Genomic DNA, 22,324 nt, shown 5'->3' on the forward strand with positions numbered 1-22,324 from the left:
CCTCAACAATCATTAGAACTTAACTCCATCAACTATAACACACGCATGCACACCCAGAACAGTGCACACCCAGAACAGTGCACACCCAGAACAGTGCACACCCAGAACAGTGCACACCAAGGGTGAGAAAGGGAGGGAATATATGGGTGCTGGCATGGGTTCTGGAAAAAAACAGCTACCAGTAAGTAACCTTGGTGTTTTCCCCTCACCCATGACCGCACCACTTGAGAGATTTTCAGAGAATAAATCATTAGGGAGGGACCACCACCTCAAGCACTCTTCTACCAATCTACCAAATGAGAGGTCAGCCGAGGAGGATAGATCCAACCGATAGTGACGGAAAAAGGTAGATTGTGAGGACCAGGTAGCGGCCCTACAAATCTGGTCAATAGATACCTGTGCCTTCTCAGCCCAGAAGGTTGATACCGCTCTGGTGGAATGGGCCCTTATGTCCTCCGGGATGGCAGCCCCACTAGAGGAGTAGGCTAAAGCAATGGCCTCCCTGATCCACTTAGAGATAGTGCTTTTGGATACCCCCAGACCTTTCCGACTACCTTGAAAGGCTATGAATAAGGACTGTGTTTTCCTTACACTAGGTGTCACTGAGATGTATTGAAGTAGGGCCCTCCGAACATCTAATGTGTGGAATCTGTGTTCCCCCGGATTTGAAGGATGACTGCAAAAGGAGGGCAGAACTATCTCCTGTGTTCTATGGAAACGAGAGGCAACCTTTGGGAGATAGGGTCATATTACGCTCTGATCCAGCCTATCATCGAATACCTGAGTATAGGGCTGGATTACCGATAATGCTTGTAAATCACTAACTCTACGTGCGGATGTCAAGACCACTAGCAAAATTGTCTTTAAGGTTAAACAACTTTAGGGAGATTTTGGCAATAGGCTCAAATGGAGGACCTGTGAGGGCCTCTAAAACTAAATTTAGATCCCACGGTGGAACTTAAGGCATGACTATTGGTTTTGTCCCATCACAAGCTTTACTAAATCTTTTAACCCACCGGTTGGCTGCCAGGTTACAATTGTATAAGGCTCCTAAGGCAGAGAAATGAACCTTCAGAGTATTTACCGCTAGCCCCAGGTCAAATCCATTCTGCAAGAATTCTAGAATGTATGGAATAGGAACCTCCATACCCAAGGGAATATTTGTAAATGACAGGAACTTTTGCCACACTCTCCCATACAGTCATATGAAAAAGTTTGGGCACCCCTATTAATGTTAACCTTTTTTCTTTATAACAATTTGGGTTTTTGCAACAGCTATTTCAGTTTCATATATCTAATAACTGATGGACTGGGTAATATTTCTGGATTGAAATGAGGTTTATTGTACTAACAGAAAATGTGCAATCCGCATTTAAACAAAATTTGACCGGTGCAAAAGTATGGGCACCTCAACATAAAAGTGACATTAATATTTTGTAGATCCTCCTTTTGCAAAAATAACAGCCTCTAGTCACTTCCTGTAGCTTTTAATGAGTTCCTGGATCCTGGATGAAGGTATATTTGACCATTCCTGTTTACAAAACAATTCCAGTTCAGTTAAGTTTGATGGTCGCCGAGCATGGACAGCACGCTTCAAATCATCCCACAGATGTTCAATGATATTCAGGTCTGGGGACTGGGATGGCCATTCCAGAACATTGTAATTGTTCCTCTGCATGAATGCCTGAGTAGATTTGGAGTGGTGTTTTGGATCATTGTCTTGCTGAAATATCCATCCCCTGCGTAACTTCAACTTCGTCACTGATTCTTGCACATTATTGTCAAGAATCTGCTGATACTGAGTTGAATCCATGCGACCCTCAACTTTAATAAGATTCCCGGTGCCGGCATTGGCCACACAGCCCCAAAGAATGATGGAACCTCCACCAAATTTTACTGTGGGTAGCACGTGCTTTTCTTGGAATGCCGTGTTTTTTTGCCTCTATGCATAACGCCTTTTTGTATGACCAAACAACTCAATCTTTGTTTCATCAGTCCACAGGACCTTCTTCCAAAATGTAACTGGCTTGTCCAAATGTGCTTTTGCATACCTCAGGCGACTCTGTTTGTGGCATGCTTGCAGAGACGGCTTCTTTCGCATCACTCTCCCATACAGCTTTTCCTTGTGCAAAGTGCGCTGTATTGTTGACCGATGCACATTGACACCATCTGCAGCAAGATGATGCTGCAGGTCTTTGGAGGTGGTCTGTGGATTGTCCTTGACTGTTCTCACCATTCTTCTCTGCCTTTCTGATATTTTTCTTGGTCTGCTACTTCTGGGATTAACAAGAACTGTACCTGTGTTCTTCCATTTCCTTACTATGTTCCGCACAGTGGAAACTGACAGTTTAAATCTTTGAGACAACTTTTTGTATCCTTCCCCTGAACAACTACGTTGAATAATCTTTGTTTTCAGATCATTTGAGAGTTGTATTGAGGAGCCCATGATGCCACTCTTCATAGGAGATTCAAATAGGAGAACAACTTGCAAGTGGCCACCTTAAATACCTTTTCTCATGATTGGATACACCTGCCTATCAAGTTCAAAGCTCAATGAGGTTACAAAACCAATTTAGTGCTTTAGTAAGTCAGTAAAAAGTAGTTAGGAGTGTTCAAATCAAGAAATTGATTAGGGTGCCCATACTTTTGCACCGGTCATATTTTGTTTAAATGCGGATCGCACATTTTCTGTTAGTACAATAAACCTCATTTCAATCCAGAAATATTACTGAGTCCATCAGTTATTAGATATATGAAACTGAAATAGCTGTTTCAAAAACCCAAATTGTTATAAAGAAAAAAGGTTAACATTAATAGGGGTGCCCAAACTTTTTCATATGACTCTATATTTTAGTGGTAACTGGTTTATGACTCCTCAGCAAGGTAGAGACAAGATCAGAGGAGAACCCCTTGTGCATCAGCAACGACCTCTCACGTTTCAAGCTGTTAAATGGAACCCCTTATCCTGTGCGTGGAATACTGGTCCCTGTACTAACGGGTCCGGAATCTCCGGCGGAACCCAAGGATCCGTGACAGACATTGTCCTCAGGAGAGAAAACCATGGCCTCTTGGGCCAGAAGGGGGCAATGAAAAGGACCCCCGCCCGAGCTTCCCTGATTTTCTGTATAACCGTAAGAAGCATGACAACTGGAGGAAAGGCGTAGGCAAGACTGAAAGTCCATGGAATCTGAAGTGCATCTACTGCGAAGGGCTGGTCTGCTCGGTTCAGGGAACAGAACTGGTAAACCTGCCTGTTTAGTCTGGTGGAGAACAGGGCTATCTGAGGCGTCCCCCACAGAGTCACTATCTGTTGAAAGATCCGTGGAGTCAAGAACCATCCTCCTTGTCGCAGTTGATGGCGACTGAGGTAATCTGCCATGGTATTTAAAAGTCCTTTTAAGTGTAGAGCCGAGAGGGAGAGGAGATTCTGCTCCGCCCAGTGACAAAGACTGAAGGTAGTGGAGAGAGGGTACTTATAAACACCACGCCAATGACCACTGGTAAAGATGATAAGATCAATGTCACTTTATTTCATGCTCAGGTCTACGTGTAGACCTGAGCATGAAATAAAGCGACATTGATCTTATCTTTACCAGTGGTCATTGGCGCGGTGCTATAAGTACCCTCTCTCCACTACCTTCTGTTATCAGCCTGTGGGTTGCTGCTGCCGTGGCCTATTTTTCATGCATTTACAGTAGTTGTGACTCTCACAACTCAACTTGGTGAGTGACCCCAATTGTGTGTACCCTGTGTGTTTTTGGGGTAAGACCCTATTGCGCTTTCTTTGCACAGCCCCTCCATACTCCAATGAGAAAGACTAAGATGCCTTCATGAGAGATGGGGATCGTGTGCCCCCTTGGTGGTTTATGTACGAGACTGTAGACTGATTGTCCGACATTACACGAATGTGCGGCCCCCGGAGGAGGGGATAAAGGATCTTAGTGCTCGTCCACTGCCCATAGCTCCCGAAGGTTTGAGGGCTGTGCTGACCACCAGCCCTGGGATATCTGCTCGAAGAGGTGAGCTCCACAGCCGGACTGGCTGCAACGGTAGTGTCCCCCTTCCGATCCTGCGGTAGCCAAGGAACACCCACGGACAGGTTGTCTATGGACGTCCACCAAAGCAGGGAATTCTTGACCGTCAAGGATAGAGTGACGTCCCCTTCTAAATATCCTCCTAATGCTTTTTGGGCAGGCAGGATTTGCCATTGGAGAGCCCTCGAGTGGATCTGACCCCATGGAACCGCCGGGAAGCAGGATGTCAAAGAGCCCAGCAGGGACATAGCTTGTCTCAGAGGCATGTTGGGATGGCGGATTGCTCTCAGGGCCAAGTCCGACCCCCTGAGAATCTTCTCCGCTGGCAAAAGGCATAACTGACGTTCTGAGTCCAGTGTGAGACTAAGAAAGGTTTGAGTTGTAACAGGTTCTAATCTCGATTTTTCATAATCCATCCTAGGTCTCGCAGGATCCTCTGGAGGTACTGCAGGTGTTCTGCACATTGTTGTTTGGAGTTGTCAATCACCAGGAAATCGTCTAGATAGGGAACAAGAAGTATATTCTGGTCCTCAAGTAAGCAGTTATCTCTGCCACTATTTTTGCGAAGATCCTGGGGGTGATAGACAGACCGAAGAGCTCTGAACTGAAGAGGACAAAGTCTGTTTTGGATGTAAAGAGCCACTCTAAGAAACCGTTGATAGTGTTGATGGATGGGGACATGGGAATGGGCGTCCATTAGGTCTATCACTGTCATAAAACAGTCGCGGAACAACAGCTTTATGGCTGACTGAATGGATTCCATCTTGATTGGGCAATTCTGAAGAAACCGCTTGAGACGTTTGAGGTTGATAATTGTTCTGAGGGAACCATCTGGTTTCTTTACAAGAAAAAGGAGGGGAAGAGAATCCTGTTCCTCTTTCTGAAAGCAGAACCTCGCAAAGGACTTGCTTGTTTAATAATCCTAGAATTTCCAATTCCAGGGCCTGTTCTTCCAATGACCTCCGAAGAGGCGTAATCATGAGAGAAATTGCAACTGGAGACCATCCTTTATTATAGCCCACACGTAGCTGTTCAAGGAAATATCTTCCCATGCTCCCAGAAAAAGAGAAAGGCGTCCCCCAACCTGTAGCCTGGCGTCATTGGGCTGACTTCTTCGAGGTGGCGGCAGAACCTCCAAACAATCCTGATTCTCGTCTAGGCTTGTGCTCCCACTTCCGACTATCCGGAGGTTTGCCCTTACCGAATCTTTGCCTCCATAAGGAAGAATGAGAAGAGCCTGAGTGGAACCTCGGAAAGGACTTCTAGGAATCGGATGCTTTCTCTAACGTATCTTCCAGCTGCTTACCAAAGAAGAGTTGACAGTCACAGGGCACTGGACATAATTTATGCTTGGTTTGCAGGTCTCCCTGACAACCCTTCAACCACAATGCCCCTCTGGCCAGAAGTGACAATCCTGCAGAACGCGCACCCAGCCTGATAGCATCAGCTGATGAGTCGCAAGAAATTCTGCTGCTCCCGCAGGCACGCCTCATTTACCCTGAATGCCTTGCGCACGTCCCAGAGTGCGCTACATCCGGAAACCTCACACCAGCAGGGGAGTGCAAAATGGAGGGGGGGGCTGGAGGAAGCGGCGGTCCGGAACCCATGAGCGGGGCCCTGCCGCACACCTCCGCACGGACACCAGGTTCCCTAAGGGCTGGTGGATGGCGCTCCCAGCCCCGAAGAATGGTGCTACAGGACTCACGCTGCTTTTCCAGACACCGGACGGGGCTGGGTAAACAAAGGCTTCTGCTTCAATCTTCATTTCTTCAACCGCCGTATTCAGAACAAGGTCTCCCATCAAGGACAGGAAACCAAGTGATGAAGGGGAGAGTTACCGCCCTTTTATTCAGAATTGGTTCCTGTCCTCGCTGGGTGGATACCTCTCATGTGGTGCTATTATGGGTGAGGGGAAAACATATAGCAGAGGATGTCCCCACTTCTAGACCAAATGCTGGAATACTTTCCATTTAGCTCCCATTCTGATGCTGTCATGTGCCGTCTGCTCAGGTAGTCTGCAATCCAATTTTCTGACCCTCTTAAATGGACCACCGTAATAGAAAGAACCATATTCACTGCCTATCAAAAAATTTCCACAGCCAGAGAATGCAGCAGAAGGTGCCTTGGACCTCCTTGCCGTCGACTGTAGGACATTTGTTATGATCCAGAACCATGGAAGACCACCACAAATCATTGGCAAAAGGTGACAAGTGCATTGGCAACTAATCTGGCCGCCATCCCCTTACTAACCATCACAACTAGAAGTAGCCGAGGGGTGAACTAACATCCTGTGCACCACGAACCCAGCCGGAGAACCAACTATCCTAAAGGTAGGAAAGATGAATAAACTCTCTGCCTCAGAAAATAGACAAGAATAGCTAGCCCCCCACATTCAAAGACTGCGGTGATATAGGAAAAACACAATACACAGGTAGATGACAGGATTAGCAAAAGGTGAGGCCCCCGCTGACTAAAATAGGAAAGGACAGGAAAGGGACTGATGGTGGCCAGAGAAAAACCCTACCTGTGACGACATGGACTCTCATGGGTTAAAGTTTCTTAACATTCAGCCAGACTATTGTTCTTATGTGTGCTAAGTCATGTTTGCTTAGCTATTGTATCTCCAGTCTCTTCCAGTAATCATTGTATTGTAGTTGTGTATTGATAATGTAATTACCTTAGTAGCCATTGTCTAGTCGGTGACTTGCCGACTCCATGTAGATATACTGAGTCTTTCTATGCACATCATTTAAATGAACATTATCCATGCAGCTTGAAATTCCTCCAATGGGAGAAGCAATCTTGTCCAACCAATCGATGAGGACGCAGTGTATCCTAAGGGAAAGTTATGGCTATAAAAGGGACTTCTTTAAGCCACCAGGGTTGATGAAGGTTGATGGATGCTGATTGATCCAGTCTAAGCTCTCAGGAGCTGACTAGAGGATCAGGATATCTTATGGCTTCAATCTAGGGGCTCCGGTTCCGGTTGGAGACCATATCCACAGCCTAGGGATTTCGACTCCGGCTGCCAGGATTTTAACATCAAACCAGGACTACCTAAGGAGGACACTCAAGTTGGGACAGTTCAGTCACCTGTTACAGACTTTGCAGACCTCAGACAGCTTGGAACCTGTGAGGCATGGACATTCTAAATCCCTGGTGAGCCAGCGGAAGGGTGAGACTCTGTTGCCTGTTACATTTGTGTGTTTTGCTGGTTATGTGTTCTGTGCCATTAATTGTTTGGGGATCCAATAAAGTCTAATTATTGTGGTTCCCTCACCCTGTGTTGTCTGCGTAGTGTTACGCCCACGGTTAAGGAGGCCGGCGTTCAGTTGGGATGAGCCCTGAGCCACGCTGTCTTTCTAAAGGCGGCGGGTTTTAGTGGACGAGAGCACCCACTGAGCCCCGTGTCTCCACACTACCAAAATACCAACTTCCTGATAGTACAAAAAGGCCCTCAGATCGCACGATCTGAACTCCGTCCTATACCAGGTGCCCTTGTCATACCAATGAACAGAAAACAAGAATTATAACAAAGTCAACAAGCCACAAACACATGGACCCAAAGGAGCTATACTCCACACAGAACTGCAGGGAGTTCCTCAACAATCCACTGAGGGGGAAAATCCCTGCAAGCAAATAACTGAAAATATTTACAGCAAATGACAAACCCAGATAAACAAAAGAACCAGACAATAAATAAAGAGCAAGCACTTATCTGGGGAAGATGTGGTGTAGAGCAGGATTAAGCAGGCTGGAGATACAAAGAACAACTGACATGCTGCAACAGCCTGCAATCAGACCAGGATTTAAATAAGCAGAGAGTTAGCAAAGGAAACACCCACTGCACAACACACCTGGTCCAAGTCCAAACCATTCCTGGCCACCAGAGGGAGCCTCCCAGCAGCCAAAACATAACTAACATTCACAACAGTACCCCCCCCCCCTTGAGGAGGGGTCACCGAACCCTCACCCACGCCACCGGGTCGCTCGGGATGAGCATGATGGAAGGCGCGAACCAACCTGTCCGCATGAATGTCAGAAGCCACATCCCAAGAGTTATCCTCCCGCCCATAACCCTTCCATTTCACAAGGTATTGAAGCTGACGCCTACTGCGACGGGAATCCAGAATTTTTTCAACCTCATACTCCAGATTCCCTTGTACCAAAACAGGGTCAGGAGGCGCTGCTGCAGGAACTGCTGGCTCCACATGTTTCTTCAACAAGGACTTATGGGGAAAATCCCTGCAAGCAAATAACTGAAAATATTTACAGCAAATGACAAACCCAGATAAACAAAAGAACCAGACAATAAATAAAGAGCAAGCACTTATCTGGGGAAGATGTGGTGTAGAGCAGGATTAAGCAGGCTGGAGATACAAAGAACAACTGACATCCGGCAACAGCCTGCAATCAGACCAGGATTTAAATAAGCAGAGAGTTAGCAAAGGAAACACCCACTGCACAACACACCTGGTCCAAGTCCAAACCTTCCTGGCCACCAGAGGGAGCCTCCCAGCAGCCAAAACATAACTAACATTCACAACAGACATTGCTGTGACATTATCTGATTATCATTATCAGTACCTTTATATGATAGACCAGCCTCAGAGGTTGATTTTCTTGAAGCGCTTCCCTGATGACTCAACTATCTGTAGTTTACGGACCTGGCTTGAACCTGCGAAGATTATCTTCCCTGATGATACTGATCCCCTAACTGGGCCCCCCAACCTGTCTCACATTAGTGGTTACTATAATACAAGGACAGGCAACCCAAAGGACTCCTCCTTGCAGATTTTTTGAAATGCTGAGTCCTTTACTGATTGGGGCAGAGTAAGCCTTCTGTCTAGGGACTTCGCTGATTGTCCCAGACTGACAGAACTGCCTGCTGAAGATAGAGTGAAATTGGCTCCACCGGACACTGGTGATTGAGGATGTCATTAGACCCAGGACACTCATGGCTTGTACATGGTTCTTCTACTTGCAAGGAAATAATGTTTCTCCCAGAGACTCTCAGGAAGGGAAGATGATCTCTTCCTGGAATCTAGTTGGACCCCTAAAAAGACCTTCCTAGTGCCTGGCTGGAAGTCTGACTCCTGCTCGTTTACTATCCATCCTAAAGGCTTTAGGGTTGTTAAGCTTAATTTCTAGACCGAATAAATTCTTGATCTGAGTACACCACCAGTAGGAAGTCATCCAGGTATGGCACTATAATGATGCCCTTCTGTCTGAGAAAGGCTACTATCTGTACTAGTTGTGAACAATCGAACAAAAGGCAGGTCAAACGGTAGGCACTAGAACTGGAAAACCTGACTTCTCCACTGTACTGCAAACCTCAAATACTTTTGGCGGGACGGGTGGATAGCCAGATGATGGTAAGCTTCTTTTAAATCCAGCGTACACATCACTGCTTTTTTGTTTATTAAGGGGATGGTTGATGACATTGATTCCATCCAGAATTTTTTGTATACTACCCACTGATTCAAGTGCTTTAACGTTAATGATCATATGGTACTCTCCCGACAGTTTTTTCTTGTTTGTTTGGGGTTTTTTTTATAGAAAGAGACTGGAGTAAAGACCTTGGTATTGCTCCACTGTGGGGACGGGGAATATCATTTTTGATTGTAACAGCTTCTGAACATCTGCCCATAGACGATGAGTAGTAATCAGAGACTGGTTGGACGTGAACCGGAATCTTTCTAGTGGTAACTGAGAAAATTCTGTTTTGTATCCCTCTGCAATTGTGTGAAGGACCAAGTGATTTAAGGAAATCTGTTACCAGCCCTTTTAAAAAATAGTGTCTCCCTCCTAACCCAATTGAGTCATGATCTACAGGAGCTGGCCTTGACCAAAAAGTGAACCTTTACCCCTTTTGGAATAGCTCCATCTTCCTGAATTCCTGCCTGTGCGAGTGGCAGGACTTACAAAATGGCTGATAAAAACAAAGGATTTCCAGGAGTGAAATCCAAAAGATACCAGGCGCCTTCTCCAAAATCTAATACAGGGCCAAATACCCTCAGACCTGAAAAGTTTATAGAACACTATTTTTAAGGGGTGTGTTACCAGACCAAGTTTTCACAGCCAAATTGCTCTAGTGGCTGAGTTTGAGAGGGGATTGTTTCTGGCCGCGAGTCTCATGGATTCTGATGATGCATTTGTCATAAAACCCGTTGCCATCTTAAGCAGCGGAAGGGAGTTTAAAATAATCTGTCTGGGTGTTTCACTTTTCAAGTTACTTTCCAAGTCCTCAAACCAGAGACCTCGCCACCGAGGTAACTGTTATATTAGCGCTGATCCTCGCGCCCCTGAGGTTTCCCAGGCCCTTTTTAAAAGGCCATCCATTATTTTGTCCATCGGGTCTCTCAGACTGGACGAGTCCTCAAACGATATAAAGGTCTTCCTGGCCACTCTGGCTACTAGAATATCAATTTTCGGAACCTCATCCCACACTTCCACTTCTTCCGGTACGAACAGGAGACGGAATCTGAAGTCTCGTGGGATGATTTAACTTATCTTCCGCCTTTTACCATTACTCCATGATCTTGGCTTAGATGTGATCATTGACGGGAAAGACCCTATTCCTCTGCGTTTAAAGTCCCCTGAACATCTCAACCTGTATGGACCGGAATTTCTCAGTTTCTCCCACCGTCATGGTTCTTCTGACAGCTCTTAACAGCTCGCCAGTGTCTTCTGATGAGAAGTAGTATTTCTTTCCTTCCTCTGGAAGGATCACAGCTATCTCTTCTTCATCTTGGACTGAGTGAAAGGATTGATCCTCTTCCTCAGAACTCTGCTTCATCTCCCATTTTAGTCTCCTATGGTGGGAGCTGGACTGTGAAACCTAAGCAAGGACTAAGCTGGAGACCATAGCAAGCATTTCCTTTCTAATCATGGACCTCATGTCAGAAAGGAAAAATGACAATTTTTGATGTACAGTTGCCAGAGAGCCATTTATGGTACACGTCTGGTAATTTGCAGGGAAGCGGCTCGGCACCAGGAGCATCGTCCCACTCTACCACTCTACTGATGCAGGCAGAGTGACCTCCCTTTGAGAGGTGTCGGCCCCAGACCTCTTGATAGGATGAAACTACCTATACGTCTATGGATCTGTGAAAATAACTGACATCACAAGGATATAATCAATGTGCAGGATGCGTTTGGTCTGTGTTTATCCTTACAATAGATGGGAGAAGCTCAAATTTCTTTAATTTCCATTTGTGAAAATCACAGATTAAACACTGAAGGTAAGGCTGGGGCCACACGGGGATTACTGCGATCCTCTCGCATGGCACTCTGCTCACGGTGGCAGTACAGCAGAGCCGAGTGTCATGCGAGTGTCCCTGCGACTGAGGTCCGTTCGTGCGAGCGGACCTCAGCTGCGGGGGGCGGGCCGGCACTGAGGAAGGAAGGGAAGGATTTATCTCCCTCTCTCCTACGTTGCCGGCTATTGCCAATCTCGCCCTGCACTCGCGGTACATCGGTGTACCGTGAGTGCAGTGCGATTTTTCTCTCGCCCCATTGACTTGAATGGGTGCGAGAGAAACAATGATCACATTACAATCACAGCATGCTAAGATTGTTTTCTCGGTCCGATTAGGGCTGAAAAAAAAATCACTCATGTGCACTGACACAGGTAAATATTGGTCTGAGTGGAATGCAATTTTTTTATCGCACTCCACTTGCAGTTTTTCTCGCCGTGTGGCTTAGGCCTAACACTGGAACACTGACGAACACTAATGAATCTTGGATTAAGAAGACTGAAAAAAAAAATCCATGTTTTTACATACAATGAAAAGAGAGAAAAAAAAAAAAACACAGATGCCTGAAAGATCAAAATTTTGCAATCCGCTTTTCAACAAGATTATCTGAAATTGTGACACCACGGCGAAATAAAAAAAAAAAAAAAAAAACACAACTTGGGGAACGCATCATGGAAACATACTTTAGTACTGAAACTGCATGTAATATTCAACTATGCCAAAACTGCTCTGTGTGGCCTTACTCTGATCGCTTTTACAGGTCCATGCACACTGACAGTGCCAAGATCAGAAGACCTGGCCCTCCAAAGACCCTAGCTTTCTGACTTGAGCTAGCTGCCTTATATGTACCTATGAGGCAGTTAATTCAGGTCCGGGGACCCAGCGGACTGGTCTTCACGTTCTCAGCACAGACGTGTAAAACCGGCCTTAAGATAAAAAATAAATAAAATCATTGTTTGTTAGCATCACATCTATTAAATGCAAACTTAATGGATTGCACAATCTTGATTAAATCATCATATGTCAGTAACACTGCATTCAATTTTTACATAAAGCACTAACCATGGTTTTAATTAAAAAATGTAATAATTCCAAATCTGTTCTAAACATGCATATGTTCTTACTTGGTAACAGACTGTATAACCTTTGAAGACGTGTCTTTAATATTACTCAGAAATCGTTCCGTGCCTCCTTTCAGTATGTCAAAAAAGCCTCCAGAAATCTGGTCCTCGTCTCCAGCAATGACACCTGTCAAAAGAAAATACTTAAAATGTCTTACCTGTTTAAATTAACAGGTGATTGTCTTTTCCAAAAAAATGGAGGGCCAAATTAATCATGTGTGTTCTACTGAAGTAACTTTTCTTTACTTGTGGAATTCGCTCAAGCTTTTTTGCACCAAATTCTTAAACGTGGCACATATAGTCCATGAATTCACAGCAAAATATAACAACGCTTTATTTTGGTCTGTAACCATTTTTATTTGCAACGTTTCAGCACCAAAAGTTGAATATCCTTTAAAAAGGAGCAAAAATGCGCCAATTTGAAAACTCCTCCAGAAGCCTTACACCAGTGAAGGACAAGAGTGAAATGCGCCAACATTTGGTAAAAGCTGTATTTGAGCAATATGTCTAAAACATCTGCCAAGCTATCAAGGGAAAATACACAATTATAACACAACTTAACCCCTTCACCATCCAGCCTGTATTCATCTTCATGACTAGGCCATATTCTGACCACTGTCACTTTAAGAGGTTATAACTTTGGAACGCTTCAATGGATCCCAGTAATTTTAAGATTGTTTTTTCGGGACACATTGTGCATATGTTATGTATAAGGCTATGTGCGCACTGGAAAATGGAATTTTCTCAAGAAAATTCCGCAGGTATTCAAAGATTACCGCACCCGCGGTAAAAAACCGCGGCAAACCGCACCCGAAAACCGCATGCGGTTTGCCGCGGTTGCTGCGGTTTTACCGCGGTATTGTTTGCGGTATTGCCGCGGTTTTGCTGCGTGCGGGTTGGGATGTGCTTTATTGCATTCAATGCAATAAAGCACATTGAAGAAAAAAAAAAAAAAAGTCATTTCACTCTGAGATAGATAAAGAGAAAGAAGAATAGATAGAGGGATAGATAGACAGACAGATAGAGGGATAGATAGACAGATAGATAGAGGACAGATCGCTGCATTTCCCACGGTCGGCAGTGAGTTCACATTACCGGTCGTGGGAAATGACCGGTAATTACCTCTGCTGTCTGCTGCATTCATTCAGCGCTGTGACAGTCGCGGCTGGATGTAAGCAGCGCAGGACCTGTGGATTACGCCGGAGCTTTGTTTCGGAAGGGGTTAATAAAAGGGTTAACGAGGCTTGTTTGTTTTATTTAAAATAAAGGATTTTTCGGTATGTGTTTTATTCACTTTACTTACGGGTTGATCATGTCAGCTGTCACATAGACGCTGCCATGATCAAGCCTGAAGTTAATGGCGGCGATCCGCCACCATTAACCCCTTGTATTACCCTGACTGCCACTGCTACACGGCGGCAGGAAGAGCCGGGGACACGCCGGTGCTGCCGCATAATGCATGCGACAGTCCCGGGGCAGCTGCGGCTGATATGCTTGGCTGCGGGAGGTGGGAGGGAGGCGGGGGACATTAACCCTGCCCCTCTCCCTTCCCAGCCTGAGAATACCGGGCCGCCGCTGTGTGCTTACCTCGGCTGGACGGTAAATATACAGCGGAGCCCACGTGTTTTTTTCTTTCTATATTTCCATTTGCTTTCTATGTGTGTTCTATGTGTCTGTGTTCTATGTCTGTGATGTCTGTGTGTGTCTGTGATCTGTGTGTGTTTACTCTCTGCTTTGCTTCCTCTTCCTGTAATGACATCACTTCCCTGCAAAACCGCAGACAAGTGATGTACATTACCAGAGGTAAACCGCGAAATACCGCAGGGAATAACGCAGGAAAACGCAGTGAACCGCACAGAATTTGCTGCCTGCGTTATTCCCTGCGGGATTTCACGATTAACATTGGAGTCAATGTAGTGAAATCCCGCAGCGACGTGCGGAAAGAATTGACATGCAATTGTTTTTGCTGCGGGAATCCCGCAGCAAAACATGCAGCTGTCAAGTTCCGCCTAGTGCGCACAGGATTTTTTTGCCCATAGGTTTTGCTGGTGATTCACTGCAGAGATGTTATGAACATTTTCTGCAGCGAAACATGCAGCAAAACCGCAAAAAATCCGCGGCAAAATCCGGAAAGTGCGCACATAGCCTTACAGTGGTAAATTTAAGACAGTAACTTTTTGCATTTATTTGTTAAAATATCAAAAATGTGGAGAACATTTCACAATTTTCCCACAAAATAGTTAATAAATAACATTTGCCACGTGTACTTTACATCAGCGCACATTTTGAAAGCTTTTTTTGGTTAGAAAATTAGAAGGGTTACATTTCTCATTTTTCCAACAAATTTACAAAACTTGTTTTTATTTTAGGGACCACATCCCATTTGAAGTGACTTTGAAAGATCTATGTTACAGAAAATACCCAAAAGTGACACCATTCTAAAACTGCACACCTCAAAGTGCTCAAAACCACATCCAAGAAGCTTATTAACCCTTTAGGGAACTCACAGGAACTAAAGCGATATGGATGGAAAAAACAAAAGTGTTACTTTCTTCCTCAAAAATGTTACTTTAGCCCCACATTTTGCAGATTCACAAGGGTATCAAGAGAAAATAGACTTCAAAATATGTTGAGCAATTTTTTCTGAGTACAGAGATACCCCATATATGGTGGAAAACTACTGTTTCGGCGTACGATAGGGCTTGGAAGGTAAGGAGCGCATTCGACTTTTGAAAGCTGGCTGTAATAGTTAGCGGACATCATGTCACTTTGGTGAGCCGCTTAGGTGCTTAAAAAGTAAAGGTCCCCCACAAGTGACCCTATTTTGGAAGCTAGATCCCTCAAGGAACTTATCTAGAGGTGTGGTGGGCACCTTGAGCTCTCACGTACGTCACAGAATTTTCGAACATTGGGCCGGGAAAATTTAAAAAATAAAATCACATTTTTCTCAAAAATGTTTTAGCTCCAATTTCTTTTTTCTTATATTCACAAGGGTAACAAAACAAAATAAAAAAAAAAAAAAAAGAAAAAAAGTAAATTACTTACCGGTAATGGGATTTTCCGGAGTCCACGACAGCACCCACGAGAGAGGGATCCGCCCCCTTCAGGACAGGAAACCTACAGATAAAAAGGGGCGGTCCCCCTCCCTCAGTTGGTTTCAGAGCATGAGAGAAACCGCCATGGATTAGTAAATAATCAGAGAAAGCACCAAATGACACCGAAGAGTGAAAAGAAAAAAGAAGGGTAGGGGTGTAAAAAGTGCTGTCGTAGACTCCAGAAAATCCCATTACCGGTAAGTAATTTAGTCTTTTCCTTTCGCCACGACAACACCCACGAGAGACTTGGAGAGAAAATATACACTTAGGGAGGGATAACCATTTGAAGGACTGATCTCCTGAATGCAAGGTCTGGGGAAGAAGAAAGGTCCAGCCGGTAGTGCTTGTAGACAGTAGAAGGAGAACTGTCGATGGAGACGGCAGCCCAGGAGGAGGCCATCCCCCTTGTTGCTTAATCGTGTATGCCATGGAAATGGCATCCTTCATCCATCGGGCTAAGTATGTTTCGTCCCCTGGAGACCTCGTCTGGAACCCTGAAAAGGCAATAAACAAAGACCTATCCTGTCTCCAAGGGGCTGTCCTAGAAATATAGGTGAGAACGGTTTCCCTGACGTCTAGGGTGTGAAAACGACATTCTTCCGGCGTGGTAGGGACCGGAAAGAAGGAAGGGATAATGATCTGACTACGGTGAAACTGGGAAGCCACCTTAGGTAAATAAGCCGGGTCTGTCTTGAGAACGATCCTATCCGAAAAAATCCTAAGGAAGGGAGGATCTATGGACAGGGCCTGAATGTCGCTGATGCGATGGGCAGAAGTAAGGGCGACTAAGAGGCAGGTTTTGAGGGATAGCAATTTATCGGACGTCGAGGTGAGAGGCTCGAAGGGCGCAAGGGTAAGTGCATCCAGAACCAGAGTGAGAACCCAGGGAGGTGGACTGGTTATAAGGAACGGCTGGCTGCGGTCGCATGCTTTAATGAAACACATGACCCATCTATTACCCGCATAATTGGTATAGCAGAGGGTGCCCAGGACAGAAAAATGAACTTTGAGGGTACTGACCGAGAGACCCATATCTCGTCCAGACTGGAGAAACTCCAGAATAGAGGAGATCGGGACCACAGCTGGAGAGGAATCCGGAAAAGAGGAAAGGAAGAGTTTCCCTATCCGGCCATACTGTCGGGTTGTGACCGGTTTTCTACTCCGTAGCAGGGCATCAATAAGACGGCTGGAAAAACAGTGGGTGGCTAGTAACGCCCTTTCAAATGCCACGCCATCAAGTGGAGCCTCTTGACGCGTGGATGAAGGAAAGGACCCTGTGACAGGAGATCTGGCCGGGATGGGAGAACCCAGGGGCCTGTGACCGACATATGCCTCAGGAGGGAGAACCAGGGACGTCTGGGTCAGAAGGTAGCTATAAGGATGATCCGAGCTTGTTCCTCCCTGATCTTCTAGAGGACCGTGGGTAGGAGAATCAGTGGAGGAAAGGCATAGGCTAGGCTGTACCGCCAAGGAACCTGAACGGCATCTAAGACCGTCGGCCGATCCGCCCTGTTAAGGGACCCAAATGGTTTCAACCTGCTGTTGTCTCTGGTAGCAAATAAGTCCATAACTGGTTGGCCCCATCAGTGGACTGAGTGAAAACCTCCTGATGTAAAACCCATTCTCCCTGACGGAGAGTGTGACGGCTGAGGAACTCAGCCTTCACATTGTCTACCTCCCGGATGTGCACAGCGGAGAGGGACAAAAGATGTGTTTCGGCGAGTTCCAGGACTTAAACCGCCGTCTTCATGAGGGAAAATGATTGCGTCCCCCCTTAGTGGTTGACGTAGGCGACCACTGTCCGATTGTCCGTACAGAGTTGTACATGGGTGCCCCTGAGGAGGGGAAGGACGGACATCAGGGCTTGACTGACCGCCATGAGTTCCTTCAGGTTGGAGGAAGCATTCTGCTCCTGACTGGACCAGAGACCTTGGGCCATGGCATCCCCTAGGTGAGCCCCCCACCCCCAGGGGCTGGCGTCAGTAGTGATGAGACTGGTGGGGTGAACATGCCATTCTTTCCCACTTGCCAGGTTCATGTCCGACAGCCACCAGTTGAGGGAAGCACGGGTGGCATTGGTCAAGGTCAGAGGACAATCGAGCGACCCCTGATTTGATCTTGCAGCTGCCAGGACTTCCCCCACTGCAGTTGCCTGGTGTGAAGCTGGGTCCATTGTACAGTGGGAATACAGGAAGTCATTGACCCTAGCAGAGACATGGCGGTCCGGAGGAAAAGTGACCGGTGACTTTGCGCGTGTCGCATGACCTTTTGAATGCTTGCAACTTTGTCTGGCGGGAGAAAACAACGCTGTCGCCGTGAATGCAGGAGCATGCCTAGGAAAGACTGAAAGGTGGAAGGTGTGAGTCTAGATTTTTGCAGATTCAATATCCACCCGAGACGTCGCAGTGTCGACACAGCATGACTGAGGCGGGATGAACATTGTGCTGCCATGCTCCCCACTTCCAGGAGGTCATCTAAATATGGGATGATTAAGGTCTGGTGTTCGCGAAGGTGAGCCATGACCTCAGCCATGACCTTGGTGAAAATCCGCGGGGCGAGGGAAACGCGGAAGAGCATGGCCGTGAATTGAAAATGGTGAATGGAGTGGTGAATCACGAGTGCTACCCGGAGGTATTGCTGATAGCGCGGGTGGACAGGTATATGGTAATATGCATCTTTTAGATCGAGGACCGCCATGTAACAATCGGGGAAGAGCAGTTTCATAGTGGACAGGAGGGACTCCATTTTAAACGGCCCGTCTCTCAGGAAGAGGTTAAGTTTTTTCAGATTAATAATGGTTCTGAATGACCCATCTGGATCCGGGACCAAGAAAAGGGGAGAGTAGAACCCTTGGCCTCTGATGTAACAGGACCGGTGTCAGGACCTGCTTATCCACGAGAGTGAGAACCTCCGACACCAATGCATGATGTTGTTCCGCTGATCTCCTGGTGGGCGTAACACAAAAACTGGGGAGGGAGGGACGTGAATTCCAGCCAGAGGCCCTCCGAGAGCAGGTCCAGAATGAATAAAAGAGCTGGAAGTGATTGTCTGCCATACGTCCCTGAAAAAACGGAGTCTGCCTCCAACCGGAAAAACCTGATCATTGTTTAGGGTTCTTCCGACGGAAGGAAGGGTTGCCAAACAGGGCTCCCTTGGACCCCGAAGCGGGATGGTCAGATCGGTCCCTGCATTTGGGTCTGGCGGGCTGGAAACTGCGTTTGTGAAACGGGTGCCTAAAATGAGTAAACGCGTTAGGGAACCCCTTTTTACTATCTTCAGCCTTGGTGAGGATGTCATCCAGCTGGGGGCCAAATAGGAACTCACCCTCACATGGAAGCACACACAGCCTAGATTTTGAGGATGTGTCCCCCTTCCATGATTTAAGCCAGAGAGCTCTACGGGCCACATTAGAGGACCCTGCTGACCGGGCCGACAGGCGGACAGAATCGGCCGATGCGTCTGACATGTAATTGGCTGCATCCTTTAGCAGAGGTAGGGAGGAAAGGATCTTATGCCTCGAGGTTCCGGACTTAAGCTGCGTCTCCAATTGGTCCAGCCAGACAGAGAGGGATCTGGCTGTACATGTGGCAGATATGGCTGGTTTCAGTGCCCCTTCAGAAGCATCCCAGGTCCGCCGAAGAAAGGCATCCGATTTCCTGTCTAGAGGAGCTTTCAGGAATCCCATATCCTCAAAGGGGAGTGCAGATTTCTTGGATAATTTTGCAATGGCTACATCCACCTTTGGTACTTTGCACCATTGCGAGAGGTCCTCATCCTCAAAGGGGTATCGCCGTTTTGAGGAAGATGGAAGGAATCCATGATGGTCTTGCTTTTGCCATTCCTTACGTACAAGGGATTTGAGGGCCTCATTCACTGGGAAAGATTTTCGCTTTTTTTGACTCAGATCAGCAAATAAGGTATGATCCGCAGACTCTGCAATTCCCATAGTAGAGTGAACGGCTTTTACTAGGCAGTCCATCCCGTCTAAGGAAAAGCACGCCTTCCCTGCTTCATCAGAAGAAGATGACGAAGAAGCTGAAGGCGAGTCACTGTTGCTACAATCTAAGTCAGCTGACGGGGGAGAATCTGGCTGCTGTCGAGCCTTCTTGTGTTTCGACGGCCGGTTTCACACATCCGGCTTTTCGCCGGTTTGCCGGATCCGGCGCTCTCCCGTACAGACAATACAGTACAGTGACAGTGCTGTAACGTCCGGGTCACATGCGCCGGTCACATGACAGCACGTGACCGGCGCTTGTTGCGCTGTCACTGTACTGTAGTCACTGTATGGGAGAGCGCCGGATCCGGCAAACCGGCGAAAAGCCGGATGTGTGAAACCGGCCTTAGCGCCCTGAAGTAACTTTAAAGAAGCCTGAATTTCTGAGCAGATCAGTTCCCGTAGATCCGGAGGAGGAGTTGCTGAAGCCGGAGCTTCCTCCCGTATAGCCTGTATGCAGGACCCACATAGGTGTTGTTTGTAGTCCTTTGAGAGGGTACGGGCGCACAGGGGGCATTCCTTATTATTCTGTTTAGTAGCGCATTTCCTAGGGGCCTATAACAGAACCAGAAGGGGAACATCAGTATAGGGGAACATTCACGTAGTTCACTCACCCATACCAGGCAAAAGACGGATACCGGCTTCGGAGGTGGAGACGAGGGCTTCGTCTGGTGATCCTTAGATGATGCAGAGCCGGTGCGGTCATCGTTCCTCTTGCGACCCGTAGAATCTCTCGAGTCCTTATGTCCAGTATCCCTGGACGGAGAAGGGTCCCGGGATGGGGAGGTGCGAGGACTTCCCACAATGGAAAGGACCGGAGCACGCTCCTGCAGGCTCCACTGCACCTTTTGTAGAGGGGATCCACGGCCCTCTCCAGGCCATCTCCTCCGGTCCGTTCCCTCGGAAGTGCTCCTGTGCACTTCCGGGTTACTGCAGTGGAGATCGCGTGCTGACGCGGCAGGCCCCAAACACGCCCCCTCCGGCGCGCACACGCCGTGCAACCCGGAAGCAGCAGGCACATGGCACAGGGAGACCCTCCGGCCCCACCGCGCACAGCATACTTACCAGCGGTCTCCTGCAGGCATCATTTCCCTGGTGGCACAATCCGGACCGTGGGAAAGAGGACGCGATGCACCAGGAGGATGGAGTCCACGAGGGGAGCTCCATCGACCGTGCTTCCAGATCCAAAGCTCCACCGTTCCCCTGCAAACCACACGGAAACTCGTGGACCCAGGTACTGTAGGTTCCGATCCATTCAGGACAGGAAACCAACTGATGAAGGAGGGGGACCGCCCCTTTTTATCTGTAGGTTTCCTGTCCTGAAGGGGCGGATCCCTCTCTCGTGGGTGCTGTCGTGGCGAAAGGAAAAAAAAACATTTGCACTATACAAATTCTCCTGAGTATGCCAAAACACCATATGACTTTGGAAATAACTGTTTGGAAGGAGTGACGTTTTAGAGAGCAAACTTTGATGGAATGGACCACAGGTTTTAGAATGCATTTACAGAGCCCTTGTGCAGCCAAAATAGCAGAAGCCCCTTACAAAGCGACTCTTTATTGGAACTGATCAAGTTCCTTCGTGGTATGTGAATTTTATAATGTAGTGGCATATGCGAGCTGTGTAGAAATATATTTAGCAGTGCATGCATGAGTGGTAGACTTTGAAACATTGTTTTACACACAGGCCAGGTTTGTCGCGTTGCCAAGTGATGTCCTCCCTTTCTTAGCTTCTGTAACACTGCACTATTTTTGCAACCTTCTTTTCTTTGCTGTTTGAGGGACCTCACCTGGGAAATGTTGCTCAAGTACAACACAAGCACCTTCAGTTCCAGAAGTAATGGGGCCCGATCCTTCCTGAGTTCCAAATATACCTTGATCACTACCTCCATGAATTGAAGGCATCGGTCTGGCCTGCACATTGTGATAGCGCACAAGCGTTCTACAATGTCACCTGTACGATGTGTATGGCCAGCTTCTTATACCACACCTTATGTTAGTTCATGGCACTGTAGGACTTGATCAACTGCTCCCATGTTTATATTGAACCCCAGGACACAGTTTGGTTTGTGGACCTTGACCTCACAGTGGTGGGGGTGTTGCCATCAACCCAGATTAGGGTCAATAAAAGGACCTCCTTCATCCTTGTACTTGACCCACAAGCATGTTGTCAGTGTCCTAGGGAGGCCCCTCTGATTTTTGCGCTCAGTAACGATAGCTCTGGCAGAGAGAGTTGCTGGTTAGAGTTGATCAAGTACTTATGAGTATACAGAGTATGAATAGTTGAGTACTAATACTCACGTATTCATTCCGAATAGCTTGTGCAATGCAAGTCAATGTGGAATACTCTATGTAACGAGTAACCCGAATTCAGCAATATTTGCTACTCGCACGAATAGTATGGCATTCAAGTTACTCGTTACTTTGCGAGTTTTTCCCCATTGACTTGCATTGCACATGCTATTTGGAATGATTACGCGAGTATTAGACAGTACTCGTTGAGTATAGCGAGTACAAAAATAGTTAGGGGGGCGTGGCCTAATGATGGACGACACAGGACGTATCTTTTAATTGCTGCTGTATCTCCAACCATTTCTGGTAAAAAAGAAGTATAAAAGCTTCAGGAAGACATGAGGAGCCTTTAGAGACTAAATTTGTCAGATTTCACATCAAAATAGTTGTAACCCAGGTCTCCTTAAGCTGTAAGTGGCGCATGGAGGTGCCTCTGTGACAGAACAATTATTCTACTACTAAACACCAGAGAAGATAATTTCTCACAAAATAATTTAATATTCTTTATCTGCTTTTATCAATAATCTAAATT

The 22,324-nt window shown here is 46.7% G+C and overlaps 1 protein-coding gene across 2 annotated transcripts in view; it reads right to left on the reverse strand.

Moving 5' to 3' along the window:
• GAK (cyclin G associated kinase) overlaps nucleotides 1-22,324 on the reverse strand; it is a 414,917-nt gene that overhangs the window by 171,483 nt on the left and 221,110 nt on the right. For both annotated transcript variants that reach the window (XM_075352640.1, XM_075352641.1), the window contains exon 11: nucleotides 12,418-12,541. In XM_075352640.1, the coding sequence (XP_075208755.1) occupies nucleotides 12,418-12,541 (124 nt within the window). The remainder of the gene's footprint in view (nucleotides 1-12,417; nucleotides 12,542-22,324) is intronic.

The sequence above is a fragment of the Anomaloglossus baeobatrachus genome, chromosome 1 (genome assembly GCF_048569485.1).
Source record: "Anomaloglossus baeobatrachus isolate aAnoBae1 chromosome 1, aAnoBae1.hap1, whole genome shotgun sequence".
Lineage (NCBI taxonomy): Eukaryota > Metazoa > Chordata > Amphibia > Anura > Aromobatidae > Anomaloglossus > Anomaloglossus baeobatrachus.